Below are 22,051 nucleotides of genomic sequence, written 5' to 3'. Positions count from 1 at the left end.
AAGTGGCATATTTTGGAAAAGCCAGGCCTCAGAGGATCCTTACCAGTACGTGGGTGAGTACGTGGGCCCGGCACAGGGACAGGGGCGGGGACAGAACGGTCCCTTCGCTGTCACAGGGCTGTCATGGGGCTGAGCCTGGCTAGAGGAAGCCCCCTTTTCCAGAAGAGATGTGAAACAAGACATATAATTTCACAGATTCCAGAGCCCTGGGCACAGCCGACCAATGCTGCTCCCCACTCAACCCCACACCTGGGACTCTTAAAAGAGAGAAACAGAACAACTGCCTAGCCAGACCCAGGGTCCCATGACCAAGAAGAAAGCAAGCACCATGACTGGGTCCAGGCTGGCCAGAGGGGCCACAGTGCAGGTAGCCGCCTGGGATGTGCAGAATAGGAGCAGGACGGTGTAGGCAGCGATCAGGGCAGCGGGGGACACCGCCAGCACCACCCACGCCCTGCCGCGGGCACCCAAGAGGGACCCCAGGTGAAGCCAGGTCCTTCTTGTTCCAGCAGGAGGCAGCGCCCTGCCTTGGCCCTGCTGCCCACGGCGGCACAAGCTGTCAGCACGGATGAGGCAGGAGGGCTCCAGGACCCCAGTGAGGTCAACCACACTGTCCAGCTCATACCTCCCGTCTGTCGGGAGCCCCACCCACCACTGGCTCACTCTGGCCCTCTGAGTCAGGGCCTTCCCCATCCAGTCCCCTAAGCCCGCCTTGGCCTCCAGGTGACTCACGAATTTCAGCATGTTCCAGTCGAAGACGTAGTCATAGGAGAAGCCCTGCCGGTGGAAGAGGTTGCGGAAGAGCTGACGTAGGTAAGAGTAGTCGGGCTTGTCGTCAAACCGCAGGGAGCGGCAGAAGTTGAGGTATGTTGAGAATTCGGCTGAGGAGGCGTTCCAGGGGACAGAGAAGGCAACCATGAGGCCCACGCTCCCAGATCCCCTGCAGCCAGCACTGTCCTAGCCACCCACTGCCCCACAGATACTTCCAATCTAAGAGAGGCAAGAAAAGGAGGCAACAGAACCACGGCCTTCCCTGGCCTGCCTGTGAGCAGAGCCTCTGCCACTTTCAGAGCAAGGGAGACCTGTGAACTGTGGCCAGGAGCCTCTGCCAGGTAGCCAGTTCCAGGAGCCATGCCCACAGCTCTTCCGCTGCCCTCACCAAGCACCCGGGGGCCCGCAGATCAATTGCTGCCATAAACTCAAAGGATTCAAGAGCCTGACGGACCTTCCAACACAACCTAAACAAGAGGAGAAAAACTTCCATTTCCTCCTCAAAAAACTGGGCACAGGGCCTTTGGGAGATGAGGCAGGAATGTGGGCTGGGGAGCAACAGGTGTAACAGCCAGGCCAGGGAAACTGGGCCTTCTGGCTGTGCCAAGGGGTGGCAAAGAGCCAGGGGTTACTGCTCAGGTGCCAAGGGCTGTGGGGCAGCCCAGTATGGGCTTTGTTGTTGCTGTTTTTGAGACATCTCGCTATCATCCAGGCTGGAGTGCAATGGCGCAATCTCGGCTCACAGCAACCTCCACCTCCTGGGTTCAGGCATTTCTCCTTCCTCAGCCTCCTGAGTAGCTGGGATTACAGGTGGGGCTAATTTTTGTATTTTTAGTAGAGACGGGATTTCACCATGTTGGTCAGGCTGGTCTCGAACTCCTGACCTCGTGATCTGCCTGCCTCAACCTCCCAAAGTGCTGGGATCGCAGGCGTGAGCCACTGCACCTGGCCCCAGTGTGGGCTTTGTATGGCCTCACCTTTCCCTTAGACAGTGCCCCAGGGACCCCCAGGCATGTCCCCTCCCACTGGGCTACTCACAGGGATAGCCTTTGCAGAGGACCTCAATGGGTGTTGACATCTTCTTCTCGCTGATCCGCTCATACTTCTGGCGCTTGGTGGCTGCTTTGAGTCCCTGCCAGGGCAGGGAGCCCAGGTTGAAGTACATGAGCACGTAGCCCAGGCTCTCCAGGTCATCTCGACGGCTTTGCTCTGCACAGAGAGTCAAACACTAGGTGAGGGACAGGGGTTCACTCAGGCCCCTAAGTCATCCTCTGGGTCATGCTCCTCTCCATGTAAACCAGGACCCTCCTGCTCCCCCATCAGATGTTGCTCACTGCACACATTTTAAACAGGCACTGCTATTATCTTCCTCCTACAGAGAAGAAGCCTAAGGCAGGGCCTTCTCACCTTAATTTGGGCCTAGTTTTTCCAGTTCAGGCACTTAATCATTCAATGACCATGACAGGGCACCTACTGCCCCCTTGCCTGGCCCACCCCATGGAGAGGTCACAAGCTTCAGCATCAGATGGGGCCGGGGTCAAATCCAGCTTTGGCATTAGCTAAGCTGCATGACCTTAAGCAACCTGTGTTAAACCTCTGAGCCTGTATTTTCCAGCCTGCACCAACAGGGCAGAGGAGGAAGCAGGGCCTGGGAAGGCGCCCTGCACACACAGCTTGGCTTACAAAGGGGAAGACCCGACTATGCAAGGACAGGGATTAAGTCCGAGCTTGGGGGCAGATGGGATGGGAACTTTCTCACTAGAAAAGAGCCTGGGGGCCTCCATCAAGGTAGAGGGTGAGAGGGCTCCAGAGAGCCAGGCCCTAGCCAGCGGCCCCGGGTGCACACTGCTCCAGGCCTGGCTCCCTCACCAATGCCCAGGTGCGTGTTGATGGAAGCGTAGCGAGCTGTGCCGGTCAGGTTCTTGTTTTCCCGGTAGGGAATGTGCTGGTGGGTGCGGGCATCCCGGTACTTCTTGGCCAGGCCGAAGTCGATGATGTAGACCAGGTTGCCCTTCTTCCCCAGCCCCATGAGGAAGTTGTCGGGCTTGACGTCCCGGTGGATGAAGTTCTTGGAGTGGATATACTCGATGCGGCTGATCTGGGGAGGAGGGGGCCATTTGTTCAACAGAGGGGCCCTCGCCCAGTGCTCTGGGCCAGGCAGGGGCTGGGGCCACGGAGGTGGAAAATGCACACATGGTCCCTGCCCTGGAGAGGGAGAAAGGTCTGCGTTCGACCATGAAGGATGATTAAGGGGCAGGCCAGAGAAGGCCTCCTGGAAAATGTGACATCAGGATGAACTCTGAAGGGGGAGTTCACCAAGTTGGTTGTGAGACAAAGAGAGTACTGCAGGAAAGCTAATCCAGAACTCCTGATCCAGAAATGAAGACTCTGCTAGAAAGGCAACTGGTTCCCCATGGAAGGCTTGCCTGCCCGGCCCCACACTCATAGGACTCAGGGAGTCAGAGAGGCAACAGATGTGGGGGAGGGGCATGGAGGGAGCACGGGGGGAGCCTAAACCAGGCAGAGGTGATAGAGGCAGAGCACAAAAGACAGGGCTTCCGAAGGATGCCTAACTCAGACAGGCACATGGCCCTCTTTTCTTTTTTTTTTTTTTAAGATGGAGTCTCGGTCTGTTGCACAGGCTGGAATGCAGTGGCAAAATCTCGGCTCACTGCAACCTCTGCCTCCAGGATTCAAGTGATTCTCCTGCCTCAGCCTCCCAAGTAGCTGGGACTATAGGCGCGCACCACCACGCCCAGTTAATTTTTTGTATTTTTAGCAAAAACGGGGTTTCACCATGATGGTCAGACTGGTGTCAAACTCCTGACCTCAGGTGAGCCGCCCGCCTCGGCCTCCTGAAGTGCTGGGATTACAGACTTGAGCCACCTTCTCAGTCGAGTTTTTAAAACTCAAAGTAACATCCATGCACATGCCGTGGCTTCTGGCTCTGGTCCCAGGTTTAGCACAGCTCAACATCTCCTGCACCTTTCTTGGGTTTCACACCATGAGGGGCTCTGGCAACCCTCTGCTCACACACCTTGAGCGTACGTCACAGGACTTAATGCAGACCAAGACTAAAACCCCTGTACAAGATCTCCATGTTCCATTCCAAGTTCAAAATTCTACAGTTTCGTGTGTTTAAGAGGCTTTCCTCCCTATGCTGATGAAGGGCTTGGTACTTAACGGCCTGTTAGAGGGGTCTGGTTTGGCAAAGCGCTGAATGGCATCTCACCTAATCCACTCGATCCCTTCAACAACCGACAAACGAGAGACTCTCACATGAGGCCACTGAGGCTCAGAGGGGTTCGGCGTTCACCTACAGTCACTGGTCTGGAACAGGACCCAGGTCTGTGTGACCGACCGCAGGCTTTATAAATTACCCAGGGCAGACCAGACGCAGTGATCATGCCTGTAATCCCGTGTAATTCCCATCTTGGGAGGACAAGATGGGAAGACTGCTTGAGGCCAGGAGTTTGAGACCAACCTGGTCAACACAGTGAGACCCCCATCTCTATTTCTTATAATTAAGCAATATTTTTGAAATAAATAAATAAAGCTACCCCAGGCAGAGCCCCAGGCCCTACCCCAGGAACCTGACTTGGCATGTCTGGAGTTGGGCCTGAAATCCACATTTTAAATAAACACCTTGGCTGGGCGCGGTGGCTCACGCCTGTAATCCCAGCACTTGGGGAGGCCAAGACGGGTGGATCACTTGGTAAAACTCTGTCTCTACTAAAACTATAAAAATTAGCCCAGCGTGGTGGCAAGGCCTATAATCCCAGCTACTCATGAGGCTGAAGCAGGAGAATTGCTTGAACCTGGGAAGCGGATGTTGCAATGAGCCGAAATCGCACCACTGCGCTCCAGCCTGGGCAACACAGTGAGACTCTGCCTCAAAAAATAAATAAAATAAATAAACACCTAGAATTCTATAGCCAGTGGCCAAGGTCTCCTGGCGCAGGCCCGTCCCCTGGCATCCTCTGGGGGCAGGAGGCAGGGCTGGTATCCTGGGCCCACAGGCATCTGGCTGGGGATGGAGGGGACGGGGACTCACCATCTGGTCGGCCAGGAGCAGCACCGTCTTGAGGCTGAACTTGCGGGAACAGAAGTTGAACAGGTCCTCGAGGCTGGGCCCCAGCAGTTCCATGACCATCACGTTGTAGTCGCCCTCAGCTCCGCACCACTTGATGGAAGGGATCCCCACTGGGGGTCAAGCGGAGGGCCTCTGTCAGGGTTCAGAGGCAGCCAGCCACGCCCAGCCCGCCCTGCACTCATGGCCGCCCACCCCCCCACCGGCGCCCGCTGCCGCCCACCCTGCGCTCACCGCCGCCCTGCATCATCTTGTAGAACTTGCTCTCAATGTGCAGCTGGGGGTGCTTCGTCTTCACACACTCCAGCTTGATGGCGACTTCCTCACCAGAGGCGATGTTGGCACCTGCCCGGGGTGGGGAGGCAAGGGACCAGGGTCACCCTCAAAGGCCAGGCAGTCCCAGGCACCCCACTTAGCATTTCTGAGATCTGGTGTGCGCTGGGCCCGGGGCCATCTGCCCTTGAGGAGCTCTTGGGGGAGGCTGGGAAGTGGGCAAAGGAGCCCAGGCAAAGGGTTCCTGCGGGGAAAGAAGGTCAGCGCTGCGAGGGACAGAGGTGACACACAAGAGCTACTCAGGGCCACAGGTTGGGGCAACAAGGAGGCCTGATGTGAGTGGGGCAAGGGGCAGGGATGCAAAAGGCTCACAGATCACCTAAGGGAGGGGACTGAGTCCTGGAGCTAATTCGGGCAGCGGTGTCTGTAGGTTTGAAGTGGTGGCACGTGCAGAGAAGGGGCCCAATGGGGCTGGGCTGCCAAACACACCAGAACAAGCCAGGACCACCCTGGCCTGCAGAATGAAGACGGGACAGCCACAGCAACCCCTCAATCAACACTGGTGCCTTCAGAGGCAGCCCCGCACATTCTAATCCAGTGCCTCATTCGATTCTCACTCCCTAGTTGTAGAGATGAGAAAACTGAGACCCAGCTCAGCGTCACATGACCTGTAAATGGCGGCCTTGAGCGTCAACCCCGGCTCTGCTGGCCACCAGCCTAGGTCAGAGGTCCTGCCTGCACCTCCGCCTCTCCCCCAGTGCACTCCTGGCTTCTTAAGGGGCCCTACGAAAATACCCTCACACACACTAAGGTCCCGCTCTCTGCCTGGGCGCACAGCCCAACTCAAGAAGTCACAAGAAAGACCAAACCCAAAGTGTACCTTGCCTCAGTTTCCCTAGCTATATGGGGTGGATGAGATGAAGGGCTGGGGCTAGGCTGGGTGACAGGGTGTCTCCTTCTTGGGGCCAGCAGCGAGCCCAGTAGCAGGAGTAGGAAACTGTTGCACACAAACAGGCCAGAACAACTCCCAGGGACATAGCCCCAGGAGGAGTTCAAGACAGGAGAAAAGCAGGACCTCACATCAGAGGAAAAGATGAGACTATTCAGTGATAATGCCCCTGGAACAACTGGCTGGCGATCTGACAAAAGACACCATGGCTCACACCACAACCAGGGGAAATCTCAAGTAGAGGAAATGTTTGCATGTAAGAAATAAAGGCGGGGGTGTGAGTTGGCACAGCCCCTGTGCACCTCTTGAGTGAAGCTGATAACAAACGCTCGCCCAAGCAACCCCAGTCCTGAGTGTACGTCCTTCAGAAACACGTGTGCACCAGGCGGACAGGACAAGGATGGACACAGGAACAAACAGCCCAAGTACATGGCAGCAGAAGAATGGGAACAGTGGTGCAGGCACCCGGCAATCCCAGGCGGCAGAGAAGAGGAACGGATGCCTGCTTCCCACAAGGACCCCAGTCCCAGGGGTGCACTCCTCACAGCAGCCGGAGGGTGGAAACAACGAACATCTGTCACAGACGAAGGGATGAACGGAATGCGGTGACTCCACACAGTGGAATGTTATTCAGCAATAAAGAAGAATAAAGCACCGATACACACTATGACACAAATGCACCTTGAAAACATTCTATCCGAGGCCAGGCATGGTGGTTTACCAAATTCCTGTAATCCCAGCACTTCAGGAGGCCGAGGCGGACGGATCACAAGGTCAGGAGATTGAGACCATCCTGGCTAACACAGTGAAACCCTGTCTCTACTAAAAACACAAAAAATTAGCTGGGCATGGTGGCGGGCGCCTGTAGCCCCAGTTACTTGGGAGGCTGAGGCAGGAGAATGGCACGAATCCGGGAGGTGGAGCTTGCAGTGAGCCGGGATGGTGCCACTGCACTCCAGACTGGGGCGATAGAGCGAGACTCCGTCTCAACAAAAAAAAAAAAAAAAAAAAAAAAAGAGGAGTGTGAGCACAGCTCTACTTGTTTCCATATCAAAGCAGGCAACAAGACAATACAGACTTAAACATGAAAGAAAGGAAAAGATGAAATGTCAGACGGTGGCTCCCAGGGAGGGATACCTTATGCCATGTAGGTATTCTATATGTATTCTTTGTATCCACTCAACGTTTAATAGGAAATAACAATGAAATGTTAGAAGAAGGGAGAATTGCCTTATAGCCTTGGGGTTAGGCAAGGCTCTTATTTTTATCCCTGATTCAAAATCCTGAAGCCATTAAAAAAAAAAAAAAAAAAGAAAAAGAAAAAGAAAAAAAAAGCTCCTTCCTCTCCAAAAAAAGAAAAAAGAATCCCTTCTGCATGGCAAAAACACCAGAAATAAAGTCGTAAGAAACATACTCACTTGCAATTCTTATCACAGGCGAAGAGCTAATATGTAATGAGCTCCTACAAATCAGTCGGAAAGAGACTCAACAGAAAATAGGCCAAAGAATTTGAACACACACTTCACAGAGAAAGAAATCATTAATAGAAAAGCCTTACTCATAGGGAAAGATGCCCAACCTCCTTGTAAGAGAAATGCAAATTAATATGATCGTGAAAGACCATGTTTCACCTAGGATTGTCAAAAGTCTCACGAGATAACACACCCCTCTGTCGGCAAGACTGTGGGGTGGCTGAGCACTCCTCTCAGGTGTTCCAGGCGTGAACTGCTGAGTCGCCACTGGAGGGGGATTTGACACCACTCAGCCCTGACCAGCAACCCCGCTTCTGGGAGTTTACCCGACATCCTAGCATGGTGCAAAACAAGGCAGGGACAAGGCTGTCGGCTGCAGGCTGTTTGCAACAGCAGAAGCTTGGAAACAACCCAAATGTGCCTCATGGGGGGCGGCGGGTGCTGATTAAATAAAGAATAACCCATCCATAAAACAGAATACAATGGAAAAAGAATGAGGAAGCTCTCTTTGCACAGAAGTGGAAAGATCTCCAAGATACAGGAAGTGAAAAAGCAAAGCACAGAACAGTGTATATTCCACGCTCTCATTTGTCTTTAAAAAGGTGGGGAACTAAGTATCTGTGTTTGGCTCTAGCTACATAAAGAAACACTGAACAGAAACATGACTGTACAGGGCTAAGTGGGTCAGGGAGGAAGAAGGGGGGACGCTTCACTGGATACTGTGTTATAAGTTGCAATTTCTTTCAACACCTTTATTGAGATGTAATTCAGATAACTCTTCAATTGACTCACTCAAAGTGTGCGATTCACTGTTTTTAGTATATTCACAAGCTTGCGCAGCCATTACCACAATCAATTTTAGAACACAACCAGCCCTTCATATCAGCATCTGCCGTGGGTTCCGCATCTGCCGATTCAACCATAGATCAAAAATACGTGGGGAAAAAAATAACAATACAACAATAAGAAATAGGTTGGGCCGGGCGCGGTGGCTCACGTCTATAATCCCAGCACTTTGGGAGGCCGAGGTGGGTGGATCACGAGGTCAGGAGATCTAGACCATCCTGACTAACATGGTGAAACCCCGTCTTGGCCGGGCGCGGTGGCTCAAGCCTGTAATCCCAGCACTTTGGGAGGCCGAGACGGGCGGATCACGAGGTCAGGAGATCGAGACCATCCTGGCTAACACAGTGAAACCCCGTCTCTACTAAAAAATATAAAAAACTAGCCAGGCGAGGTGGCGGGCGCCTGTAGTCCCAGCTACTCGGGAGGCTGAGGCAGGAGAATGGTGTAAACCCGGGAGGCGGAGTTTGCAGTGAGCTGAGATCCGGCCACTGCACTCCAGCCCGGGCGACAGAGCCAGACTCCGTCTCAAAAAAAAAAAAAAGAAAGAAAAGAAACCCCGTCTGGCCTGGGCAACAGCGCAAGGCTCCATCTCAAAAAAAAAAAGAAACAGGTTGGGTGCAGTGATCCACATCTGCAGTCCTAGCACTTTGGGAGGCTGAGGAGGATTACTTGAGTTCAGCAGTTCGAGACCAGCCTAAGCAACATAGTGAGACCCTAGCTCTACAAACAATACAAAAGTTAGCTAGGCATGGTAGCACGTGCCTGTGGTCCAGCCACCTGGGAGGCTGAGGCGGGAGGATTGTTTGAGCCTAGGAAGTCAAGGCTGCGGTGAGCTATGATCACGCCACCACACTCCAGCCTGGGTGACAGAGCAAGACCATGTCTCAAAAGTAAATAGGTAAATAATATAAAAATTAAAAATACAGCACAATAACTATTTACATAGCATTTACATTGTATCAGGTATTATAAATAGTCTAGAGATGATTTAAAGCATATGGAAAAGGCCGGGTGCAATGGCTCACGCCTGTAATCCCAGCACTACGGGAGACCAGGCAGGCGGATCAGGAGGTAAGGAGTTCCAGACCAGCCTGACCAACATGATGAAACCCCATCTCTACCAAAAACACAAAAATTAGCCAGTCGTGGTGGCAAGTGCCTGTAATCCCAGCTACTTAGGAGGCTGAGGCAGGAGAATCTCTTGAAACTGGGAGGAGGAGGTTGCAGTAAGCCGAGATCACACAACTGCACTCCAGCCTGGCGACAGAGCGAGACTCCGTCTCAAAAAAACAAAGTATATAGAGGATGCAGATAGGTTATACACAAATACTCTAGTTTTTTATATTAGGAACTTGAGAATCAGAGGATTTTGGTATCTGAGGGGGATCCTGGAACCTATTCCCCACAGGTACCGAGGGTGGGGGGCTGTATTTTGTTTTTGAGACAGGGTCTCAATCTGTCACCCAGGCTGGACTGCAGTGGCACTAACACAGCTCACTGCAGCCTCAACCTCTGGGGCGCAAGTGAGCCTCCCACTTCAGCCTCCCAAGTAGCTGGCACTACAGGTGCCAGCCACCACACCCGGCTAATTTCTATATTTTTTGTAGAGACAAGGTTTGCCATCTTGCCTAGGCTGGTCTCCAACTCCTGGGCTCAAGTGATTCACCTGCCTCAGCCTCCCAATGTGCAGGAATTACAGGCGTGAGCCATCGTGCCTGGCCCAGGAGGGCTGTATTTTCATCACCCTGAAAACACCTGTAGCCTTTAGTGGGGTCAGGCCCTATCTCCTCGCTCCATCCCCTGCCCCCCAACTAATCTACATTCTGTCTCTATGGGTTTGTCTTTTCTGGACGTTTCACAGAAATAGAATCAAATAGAATCATACATGTGATTTTTTGTGACTGGCTTCTTTGACTTAACACATTTTTGTGTTTTGATTTTTAGTTTTGTGTGTGTATTTGGATTTTTAATAAAAGAAAAAGAAAAATAGAATGAATAACTCAATCTAGCCAGCAATAGGAAAGAAAGTACTTTGCAAACTGTAAAGAGCTTTTGACACATCAATGCTCGTCACTGGGATGAGCCACACAGGTTTCCAGGGGGCAGTGAGAATATGGCACGGGAGGGGCGCTCGGCTCCTTAGAGTCCCCTGGTTGTGCTCCATTTCCCCACGAGCAGAGAGGCAGGAGAGTGCAGCGGTTAAAGTGTGAGTTTCAGAGCCAACCTGCTAGAGCCCAAATCCTGACTCGGATATCCCCTGGCCAGGGTCCTCAGACAAGGCACTTGACCCCTCAGAGCCCCAGGCACCTCAGGTGTAAACCAATGACACTATCTGGCTCATTAGGATGTTCTGAGGGACAAACATGCTTAGGAGAGTGCCTGACACAGAGTCAATGCTCTACGATGTCCGGCTTGATGGGAAGTGCAGCCCCTAGGCTAGAGATGAGCCGGTGTCCAGCCAGTGGGAGGAGGGGAAGAGGGAGTAAGTCACGCTATGGAGGAAAAGAGAGCCTCCGGGAAGGCAGGCTGCAAGGGCTCCTGGCTCCCAAACAGGACTGTACTGGACAGACAAGAGAGGTCATGGCACAGGCAGAGGCCCAATAGGAGCGGGTGCAGCGGGAACCCTGGAGTGGCAGAAAAACACAGTGGAAGAGTGGGCAGGGGAGAGATCTGGTCTTGAATGGCCGGCTAAGATCCTGGCTTTCAGCCCGAGGCACCAAGGGCCATGTTCAGGTGTGTGATCACAGGATCTCTCAGCCTTGGCACTCCCGACGCTGGAGCTGGAGAACTCCTGGCTGTGGGGCTACCCTGGGCACCACAGGGCATCTAACAGCACCCATGACTCCTACCCACTAGATGCCAGGTCACCTCCTTCCCCCTGAATTGTAACAACCAAAAGTTCTCCAGATCTTGACGTATGTCTCCTGGGGGACAAAAATCACCCTGTTGAGGCTACCTGGTGGATAAGAAAGGGCTGGAGGAGGCTAGAGGGGTAGTGGAAGGCCTGGGAAGGCCACTACAGAGACCAGGCATGAGCTGACAGTGGCCCTGCTCGGGCAGGGTGCAGAGAATGAGTGACACTTTGGAGGCAGGGCCTGCAGTACTTGGTGATTCGGCAGATGTGTGCAGGGAGGAGAGGTGCTGGGGAGGTTCTGGGGGGGTGCTGGGGAGGTAATGGGGAGGTAGTGGGTAGACGGGGCCCTCCTCCCATCGAGCCCTTATCCCACCCTTCGAGTACTACTGTTTGTATTTCTTTTTTCTTTTTTTTTTTGAGACATAGCTTCACTCTGTCACCCGGGCTGGAGTGCAGTGGCATGATCTCAGCTCACTGCAACTTCTGCCTCTTGGGTTCAAGCAATTCTCATGCCTCAGCCTCCCAAGTAGCTGGGACTACAGGCAGACACCACCATGCCTGGCTAATTTTCGTATCATTAGTAGAGATGGGGTTCTGCATGTTGGCCAGGCTGGTCTCAAACCCCTGACCTCAAATGATCCACCCGCCTTGGTCTCCCAAAATGCTGAGACTACAGGCATGAGCCACTACACCCGGCCTACTGTTTGCATTTCTGTTTGACATGTGGAAAAACAGACACCAAAGGTCAAATGATCATATGCCACACACGTCCCAGGGACAGGGATCCAAGCTGCTAGGCAAAGCCTCTGACTCCCGCAAGTGCTGGAAACCTGCCAGAGCTGCCTACCCCTGCAGCAGGTCCTGCCACCAATGAGTTCCTTGGTGGCCTCTAAATTCTATCAGGAAGCAGCCAGGCTTTTCTCTGAGCTCCCTTAATTCTTACAACCACTAAGCTGAGGTTCAGAGAGGTTAGGTAACTGGCCTGAAGTCTGACAGAACTGGTTGGGGCACAGCCAGAATTTCAGTCTTAGTCCCCAAAGTCCCTGTGTTTTTTCTCCACTCCAACTCCAGGTGAGGCCTCCCGGCAAAGGCTGTGTCTGGCAGCCAGCTGAGCATAGATGCAGGGGTACCCCCCATGCGAAGGCCTAGAAGCTGGAAGAACTGCCCGATTTCAGGAACAGAAGATGTCCCATGAGTTAGACACAGTGGGGGGACTGCCAGTTCCCAAAACAAACTTGGACACAGAAAAGGGCTTGGACTTGGCTGGCCCTAGAGGGGCTGGGAACTTAGCAAGTTCCAAGTGGCCACAGGCATGGCCAGCCTCACATGGGGGCCTACTTGACACCTACACAGACACATGGACACAATCGGGGACCTGGGTAGACTGGAGGACAGGGGATGAAGACCACCCGTCCCGGCGGCAGCAGCAGCAGCAGCAGTGGGGACAACCTCAGTTCCCACCCATCAGAGGCCTGGAGTATTCCCTGCATTAACTCTCACCCCTGGAACCACCCGTCAGTGGAAAACACTGTTCTCCTTTCAGAGCTGAGGACCAGAGACTCTAAGAGGTCTAGAGAGTTCCCCAGGATGCAAGTCTAGAGAATGGGCCCAGATTTGGCCACCTCTGGACCCTGGATGGGCAACAGCAGGGCCTTAACAAAGCAGGCCCCACTCTCTTGGCTGACCCCTTATGATGCAAAGGGAGGAAGGGCAGAAGTCACATCTATAGTGTGCTGGCCCTCAGGTGATCCTGGAAAGCAGGGCTTGGAGGACGCATCCAGCCCCACCTGCAGAGGCCATCTGGAGTCAGGCCCTGGCACGGCACTGGGGAGAAGAATGTGGCCAGAGCATTGAATAAATGGAGCCAGCGAGGCTGGCCAGGGATGCCCTACAATCACCACTGTCCCCAAACCAACAAGACAGGGGCCCAGGAGGGTGCTGGCAGGATGGTGAGTCGGGGCAGGGTCCCCTGAGGTCCTTGCACCAGGGAACACAGAGACTCAGGAGTCTGACTCACTTCCCCAGACTCAGACCCAGAGGACCCAGACCCTTCGAAAACAGTTCCAATGGTGGGGGCAACGGTGGGGGCACAGCGTACAGCACCTACTGCTGGGCCCAGCACACGCGGGTACTTTACACACCACAACCTCATTACTTCTCATGACCCCATTTTGCAGATGGGGAAGCTGAGGATGGACAAGGTCATCACCTGCCCAAGTGCATACAGCTCATAAAAGGGAGCACCAGCACCCAAACCTAGGCTGAATTTACTCCAGAGCCAGTAAAAAGAGGAGTAAATCTGGACTTAGTTTTTTAAATGAATGAGATGACTATGCAGATAAACAGGAAGTCCTGTCCCCAGGGAGGTCCCACCACATAAGATTCTGGATTTTCTGAGTGATCTTGCGCTGTCCCCCTCCAGCCATGGGCCTCAGTCTCCTCTCTGCAAAAAGACAAGACGGGACCTGGGATGGGCACTGTCTAGGAACAAGTCTGTGCCAAGAGCTATCTCCATGCCCTTTGACCTCTAGCCAGTGGCTCCAGGCTTCAGTGCTGAGCCCAACAGCTTCACTCATACGAGGGTCCTTTACACCCACTCCAATTTCACACAGTAAGGAGCTGGGTACACTCATTTCATATGTGAAGACTGAGGCTCAGCATGATACAGTGACTTACTCCAGGTCACACAACAAATGAGGAACAGACTGGGGATCTGAACCTGGACTGACTCCCAAATCTCAGCCTTTTTCTTTCCTTCTTTTTCAGGCTGGAGTGCAATGACACGATCTCAGATCACTGCAACCTCCGCCTCCCAGGTTCAAGCCATTCTTCTGCCTCAGCCTCCTGTAGTCCCAGAGCCAGCCCCTCTAAGATTTATCCTCATTCCTGTCCCTGTGCCCTCAGAAGCAGGCTAGACACACCTCTGTGCCTTGGTTACCCTCCTTGGTAAATGAAAATCAGCTCTGTCCAGTGCAGAGACTGGGACTACAGGCACGTGCCACCACACCAAGCTAATTTTTGTATCTTTAGTAGAGACAGGGTTTCACCATGTTGGCCAGGCTGGTCTCGAACTCCTGACCTCAAATGATCTGCCCGTCTTGGCCTTCCAAAGTGCTGGGATTACAGGCGTGAGCCACAGCTCCTGGCCTCCTTTGTTTTGAGACATGGTCTCACTCTGACACCCAGGCTGGAGTGCAGTGGTGCAATCTCAGCTCACCATAGCCTCAACCTCCATGGTTCAGGTGATTCTCCCACCTCAGCCTCCCGAGTAGCCGGGATTACATGCACGTGCCACCACACCCAGCTGATTTTAGTATTTTTCTTGTAGAGATGGGGGTCTCACCATGTTGCCCAGGTTGGTCTCGAACTCCTGGACTCAAGCAATCCATCTGCCTTGGCTTCCCAAAGTGCTGGTATTACAAGTGTGAGCCAGCGCACCTGGCCATCCCAGCCTTTTTCTATTCTGCTGTGAGGCTGCTGTGCATGCCTGTGCATGTCACAGTCCCCATTTTCTCATTGGTTTGCTTGACTAGCCTTCAGTGAACACCCACTGTGCTGACCACTAGCAGATACTACCTAACGCCTGCCTCCCCGGGAGTAGCTTGGCGTCGCAGAGAAAACCTATGAACCAGCTATGCCGCACACTCTCCCTCCCTCTGAGCTCCCGGGTGTCCACAGGGGAGGGTCATCCACTAAACACTCAGCAATGAACTGCACATCTGGCTGGCACTTTAGAGTTTACAAAATACTTTCCCATCTGTCATTTCATCTGTGCCTTAGAACCGTTCTTGATCAGGCAGGCAGAATTATCACAAACTTTATAGATGGGGACACTGAGGCACAGAGGAGCCGCATGACCTTCCCACAGCCACACAAAGCCATGTCTAGAACGCAGAACTAGACGTCTAACATCTCCCTCAGCGTGTTCTGTCTTCCACGCTCTCACTCATGTGGCGGGCTGTGGGCATACAGGCTGCTTCTGCCAGTTTTCTAGAGTGGTCTTGGGAGACCAACTTGACCATCTGTGCCTCAGTTTCCTGATGTGCCAAAGAATCTGGTACTATCTCTAGGGGCTGCAGAAAGTACCCTGCACGGAAGTGCTCAGGGAACTCCCAGTCTCCGACACTGTCTCCATTGAGGCTTCCTTGACACATTTCACACTCCAAGGGACCCTACCCATGAGGTAACACAAAGCCCGAAGTTCTAAATTGATGGATATGACACACAGACTTGGTGATCTCTGCACTGGACAGAGCTGATTTTCATTTTCCAAGGAGGGTAACCAAGGCCCAGAGATGCGTCTAACCTGCTTCTGAGGGCGCAGGGACAGGAATGAGGATAAATCCTAGAGGGGCTGGCTACCTCACTCCAGCAACTCCAAGCCTCCACCCCCAATCCACAATCACCAACACTAAATACCTTCCCTTTGGACCAATAATCACAAAGGAAGGGCCAGGACTCATGACCGTGCCCCCCAAAAGTGGCACTGAAAGGCGCAAGCCTCATTTCTCCCAGGCCAAGGAGAAGACTGAGAGGTCAGTGACTTGTTTAAAATGCAACATCACAGCAAACTCATACTTTCAACAGGAAGCACATCTGGAGAGAAAGAGAGAGAGAACTCCCTAATGAGGAGACCCCCCCACCCCGCCCCTGAGGTTACAGGGGAGCCTGCGTCATCCTAAAACCTGCCAGGACTGGGTTCCAGGAGACCAGGACATAGAGAAGGGGCCTGGCTAGGGGTCCAGCAAAACCCAGGTCTCTTTTATCTACCAGTATCTTTCTCCCAGGAAGCAAGGGAAAGGATGTGAATCCCGCCTGGGTTTCCCCACACCCAGCTGGGGACCCAGCTGACCCGGGACACTGAGGCACAGAGGAACCGCATGACTCCTGCAGAAACTGGAGCTAAAAATACCCTCCAGTGCCCAGCCTGGCCTGTGACAGGAGGAGCCCCCTGACCTGCCTCCCGACTGACTACCTGCTGCTTCCTTCCTGACCTGGAATGGCCCTGGGGCAAATTATGCCCCTGGAGCCACATTCAAACTTCAGAGCCCCAAATCCTGGGGTCTTTCTTCCTCTTGGTACCACAGGCTGGTCCCAGGGGCTCCAGTTGGAGTCAGGAACACTCACCCAGGTAGATATCTCCGAAGGACCCGCTCCCAATCTTCCGTCCCAGGCGGTACTTGTTCCCCACGCGTAGCTCCATGGCTCACTCTTGCTGCAGAGGAAGCACGAACATGAGGGTCAGTGAAGTGGGGAGCCAGGAAAGGGGTCCAGCCCAAGGCCAGGCAGAGCCACCAGGAACTCGAAGACCCACATTCTCGAAGACCACATTCTGCAGGTGTCAGGCGGCCCACAGCCTGCACTCCACAAACCTGGGGAACAGCTAAGGGAGGCTGAGGTCAGGTTTCAGTGTGGCCAGAGAGGAAGCGGCCAAGCAAGCATGTCTTTGGGGGACACTCATTCAGGGGCCCCTCAACAGAAGCTTCTCAAAGGATCACAACGGGCATCAGCCTTCTTACACCTCTGAAACGACAGGGCCTCTCCACTCCTATCCCCAGGCTCCCACAGCCTGGCCTGGTCTTCCCAAGTACTGCCCCTGCCCAGAGGCCAGACCTCACCAGTGCCCAGCATGCCCCTGCCCAGAGGCCAGACCTCACCGGTGCCCAGCGTGCCGTGCAGGAGAAGGTCATATCCCCTACTGGGGGGAAGGCAGGAAAGAAACACCCTAGACCACCCACCTTCCAGTCGCCTCCCCATCTCTACGTCATGACACCAAGAACCTCACATGGAGGCCCGTAGCCTCTTGGATAAACTGTTTGGAGCTGGCGTCCTTCAAGACTAGGAGGGTCTCCTAAGAGGGCCCTCATAGAACAGAGGGCACTGAGCCAGGGTTTTAGCCACCAGCCCCCGAGGGGTGGGAGGAGTTCTGATGTGAGCAGCTTCTCTCCTTCCTCAGGGCCAGGGCCACCCTAGGAGGGACCCCTCTGCTCTGGCCTGGGGCAAAAGTCTGGACACCCTGTTCCTGGTCAGCAGAGGAGGAAACTGGAGGCCTGGAGGCAGTGCTGCCATGGGCACAGGGACCAGGGACTGCAGTAAGCAGGGGGAAGGGTGATTACAAGAGAACCCGCATCAAGGACTAGCAAGAGGGAATTCCTTTCGCAGACAGGGTACTCAGGCCCACAGAGGCCACGCCACCTGCCCCACACCACCCTGTAGACGGTAGCAGCCTCGCCTGGGACACGGCTCCAGCCATCCCACCTGGTGGTCTCCCACACTCACAAACCAGGCAAAACAGGAGACTGCAGAGCAGCTGTGCTGGCACAGAACATCAGCCCCTTGCCCGTGCCAAGAGCTGCCCCCAACGACGAGGCCAGCCTGGGAGGGAGATGGATTGCAGGGACAGTGGGCAGAGCCCAGGAGAGACAGGCCAGCCCCAGCAGCCTGGCTCCCCAGGAGCTCACCAGCCCTCCACCAATAACCATGAGGCAGGGACCTCCGCCCGAGCTGGCCAAACTCTGGGTTCTCAATCAAGGGCCACTGCCCACATGCTTGGCCTGTCTCAGCTGAGGTGCCACGCTGCCAGGGGAACGCAGTCCACGTTTGCAGGAAACCCACACGCCACACACCCCACGTACACACACGTCCAGCTTCCCGAGTGTGTACACTCCAAGGGAAGAAAGAAAAGCAGGCACGCACGGTGAGCCCTGTTGCGGGGGGCGGCGGGGGGGAGGTGTGCACGCAACCCCCCCCACACCCCCGTCCATTTTCCGCCAACACCAATTCAGAGACCACACATGGCAGCCAGGAAACCCGCAGGTTAGGAAAGGAACATAAATATACCCGCATCCTATATTACATAAATACCCATGCCGGGTTATATAAATACCCATGCCCTCTGTCTGGGTGTCTTACATAAATATACTGCACATGACCCCCCAGTCTCTCCCCACTCACCGGCTGTCTGCAGAAAACGGGAGCAGGGAGGGGCAAGGTCTTCAGGACCCCGACTGCTCTGTGCCAGCCACCCAGACCCCCAGTGCCCTCTCCAACACCCCTGGGGTTCAAGGTTTCTGGGGGAGCCTAGACTGTCCCGGTACCAATCCCCAAAAAGCCTCCCAGAGGAGAGCAGAAAGGCTTCATTCAGAAATGGAGAGGCTTTTCCGTTTTGCTGCTTCTCCCATGGGGGAGGGGGGAGATAAACAAAGTGGGGGGAAAAGTGGATATGAAGGTTCAAGAGTTTCAGCAGGTTAAAAAAATTAGACAAACTACCAACCAGCATGGCACACGGGCAATGCTTCTTACTCCCCGACCACCATCACCTACCCCTGAGCCACGGCCCTTGTCCCTTGGACGATTAAAATAAAAATTGAAGAGACATCATAGAAAGGAAAGCAAAGGAGATCCAAAACAGGCATTGCTTGGAAGCAACTTGAGACACTGTGTCCCCTTCTCCTCTCCCCAAATCCTTCTCCAGGAAGGAGGCTATGCCAAGAAGAAAATATGCAAGAAAACTAAGGGGAAAGTTGGGGAGGGGGTTCACCCCACTTCGAGTTTGGGTATTAAGAAGGGCTTGGGAATCCTCTCTCTAACGATACCCAGACACAGTTTTACGTTCCTTAGAGACTTGCAAGACACGAATCTCTCACACACAAAAATGGGAGAATCCGATCCGATAAATAACCCCCACCCCTTTCTTTCTCTCCACAAAGAAAAACAAATCGGTGGCCTGGTGACCACACACATCTTCACCTTAGGACCCCCAAACGCCCGCCATCCAACGAGCGGGAGCAGCCTTGCAGACCCCCAGGTCGGGGCGCCTGGGCCGGGAGAGCAGGGGGCGCCGCCGATTGTCCGATGAAACCTACGCGGGCCCGAATCAACAGTATCCGGCGCCCAGCACCCCAGGCCCCCTCCCTCAGCGTCCCCAAATCACAGCCGGGGTGGCCGCCTGGCCGGCCGGGGCCTCGGAGGGTCCAGCGGGGGGAGGCGGAGGCAGGCCGGCCGGAGGGGGCCTCCCTCGCGAGCCTGCAAAATAACAGGCCCCCTCCTCCTTGTCCCCAGCCGCGCCTTTGTCCTCGCCGGGCCGAGCGGGCGGCGCCCGGGCTGCCCCCCCCACACCCTAGCGCGAACGCGCGTGTGTCTGCCCTCCCCTCCTTCCCTCTCCAGCAAAAACAAAGAGGCTGAGGGAGCCCCGATTTCCCCCAGGTTCGCGCCCCTCGGCGGGCCCACGGCCCCCCAATATTTACCCCTCCGGGAAGGCGCCGGTGCCGGGCCGCTGCTCGGGGGGCTGCCACGGGCGGGGGCGGCCCGCCGGGGCGGATGCCGGAGGATTCGCGGAGCCGCCCGGCGCGCCAGCCTCTCCTGGCCCAGCCGCCGCCGCCGCCGCCGCCGCGCTCCGCTCGGCCCCGGCCGGGCTCTGGCTCTGGGCTCTCGCCGCCGCCGCCGCCGCCGCCGCCGCCGCCTCCCTCCTCCCGGCCTCCTGCCCGCCCGCCCCCGCCGCCGGCTCGCGCGCTCCCGCACCGCGCGCGCCCGCCGGCTCCCATTGAGCCCCGGGCCCGCCCGCTGATGTCATCCCCGGCCCGCCGCCGCCGCCCCGGAGGATTTAAAGGGCCCGCGCCCTCCGCGCTGGGGGCCCGCAGCCGCGAGACGCAGTCCCCCAGCCCCAGTGCAGGAGCGCGGGCTTACGCGTGGGGGTAGGGGAGCGCACAGATACTGACACCCTAATGGAGTCCAGGGCACAGGTGGAAAAGACGGGGTGAGGGGACACAGGGAAGAGGGGAAGAGGGGGGCGCACAAAAAGCGGGGGTGAAGGGATGGGAGGGGAGGGTCTAGACCCAAAGTCTTCTCTCCCCGCCTGCCGGGTTCTCTCTCCTCTCCAGGCGGAGCACTGGGCCCCTGCGAAAACAGGCGCTATTCACGACACTGCAAAAGATGTTAGACTGCTGGGGGCTCAGTCCGCCTCCAGGTTCAGAGTGCCGCAGAGAACACAGGCCAGGTTGATTCCGGGCAAGAGATTTGAGGAGACAGCTAGGGATTTCCACACAAGGCCCAGAAAGGTAGCCTGGGCTCATACATTCTCCTCCCGTGGAAAAATCAAGGGCAAAGACCTTTTTTCCTTCTTCTTCTCCTCCCTGCAGCTTAAACTGTGATGGGCACAGAGAGGACCCTCAGATCCCAATCTCATTCTCCCCTGTTGAAGGAGGGGTGCCACAGTACCAAAGCACCGACACCTGAGTCAGGGCTCCGAGTGGTGCACGAGTGGTGGTGCACGTTTAGCCAAGTCACCTCCCAGCTCTGAGCTTGGGTTTCCTTAAACAGCAAATGGGAGGAAGGACCCTGTCCTCCCCAGGTCACAGGGAGAATTAATAAAAGCTTCTACTGGCATCCAGAGCCGCCGATGAAAGGTTGCAGAACAAAGTCATTAAAGCGATGATATTTACACTGTGCCATGCAAAGCTTCCAATTATGACACACCTATATTCACACAGTTGTGACTGTGGACACGCAAAATGCCTGAGGCCCTGCGTCCAATCCCGGAAGCACAGTTCCTGGGAGGAGTCACTTCTATAATGGCCGTATCTTCCCTCCCCGAGGCTGAGGGACTGAGTCACACACTTGTCCAAACGGGCAGGAGCCCCACAGACTAGGTCCTTTCACCGACCAGGAAACTGGCCCAGAGAGGGGAAGGGGTGTGCCCAGGACCACAAACCCAAAAGGACAGCTCTGTTCTCCCAGCAATCACCAGGAAACTGGGTCTATCAAGAGCCCATTTCCAAGAGTGAGAAGTCTCCCCCTAGGACGGCCTGCCTTCAGTGACACCTTTGCTAGAGCAGGGGGTCACCAGCCAGGCGGTGGGCTTTACTTGGCCTGTGTGGTGCTTTCTGTTGTATTGTTAATCCCCAAAGTTTTTTTTTGTTTTTTGTTTTTTGCTTTTTTTGTTTGTTTTGAGATAGAGTCTCACTCTGTTGCCCAGGCTGGACTTCAGTGGCCCAATCTCAGCTCACTGCAACCTCTGCCTCCTGGGTTCAAGTGATTCTCCAGCCTCAACCTCCCTCCTGAGTAGCTGGAATCACAGATGTGCACCACCACACCTGGATAATTTTTGCCCAGGACCACACAGTATTTTTAGTAGAGATGGGGTTTCACCATGTTGGCCAGGCTGGTCTGGAACTCCTGACCTCAAGTGATCCTCCCGCCTCGGCCTCCCAAAGTGCTGGGATTACAGGTGTGAGCCACCATGCCTGGCCAATCCCCAAAGTTTTAAAACTGGAAGATTTCATATTTCAGATCCAGATTCCCTGTTTTTCTTGAGGCATTAGGAGATCTGGTAACTCTGGTCCCAAGTTCTCAGCAGACCTGAGCACCAGCCACCTGCCTTGGTGGGAGTCCCAGGCCCAACCCCTTCCCCCCCACCCCCGCTGCCCATTTTGTTTCTTTCCTCACATGAGCCCAGGCAGAGGGGCCTGGGCACAACTGAGCAGGAGTGAAGTCTGCCCCAGTGTCCTCCAGTCCTCACCACCCCTAACCTTCCAACCTGGGCCCTGCTTCCCAAAGCCCTCCTCTTCTTCAGCACTTTCTAAGCACCCAGCCCTGGGAGAGGAGGTTATTGGTTATCTCATTTAATCCTCTCAAACAACAGATTACACTGTATTCTTTCGGAGAAGGAATCAGGCTCCTCCCAGTGCTTGCCTAAGGGCACAGATCAACCTCTCCTTTAAACTGGGCCTGGCTGGAACAGACCCCCTGCCCCTTCCTAACCCAGCCAGACCCCCAGGTCTGACTGCAGCACAATGTCC

General features: G+C 54.9%; 1 protein-coding gene across 6 annotated transcripts in view; it reads right to left on the bottom strand.

Moving 5' to 3' along the window:
• CSNK1E (casein kinase 1 epsilon) overlaps positions 1-19,769 on the bottom strand; it is a 34,160-nt gene extending 14,391 nt beyond the window's left edge. For 2 of the 6 annotated variants that reach the window (XM_007975754.3, XM_007975753.3), the window contains exons 1-7: positions 19,502-19,645; positions 16,383-16,470; positions 5,096-5,206; positions 4,826-4,974; positions 2,641-2,869; positions 1,810-1,980; positions 733-881 (exon numbers count right to left, since the gene is read on the bottom strand). In XM_007975754.3, the coding sequence (XP_007973945.2) occupies positions 733-881; positions 1,810-1,980; positions 2,641-2,869; positions 4,826-4,974; positions 5,096-5,206; positions 16,383-16,458 (885 nt within the window). In that variant the 5' untranslated portion in view covers positions 16,459-16,470; positions 19,502-19,645. Of the gene's footprint in view, positions 1-43; positions 154-732; positions 882-1,809; positions 1,981-2,640; positions 2,870-4,825; positions 4,975-5,095; positions 5,207-16,382; positions 16,471-19,004; positions 19,324-19,501 lie in introns of those variants that run through there. The other 4 variants (XM_007975757.3, XM_007975755.3, XM_007975756.3 and 1 more) reach the window with 4 other exon arrangements.
• Positions 19,770-22,051: the final 2,282 nt, after the last annotated feature.

This window comes from Chlorocebus sabaeus, chromosome 19, assembly GCF_047675955.1.
Source record: "Chlorocebus sabaeus isolate Y175 chromosome 19, mChlSab1.0.hap1, whole genome shotgun sequence".
NCBI lineage: Eukaryota > Metazoa > Chordata > Mammalia > Primates > Cercopithecidae > Chlorocebus > Chlorocebus sabaeus.
This window is presented reverse-complemented; position numbering and strand designations above follow the sequence as displayed.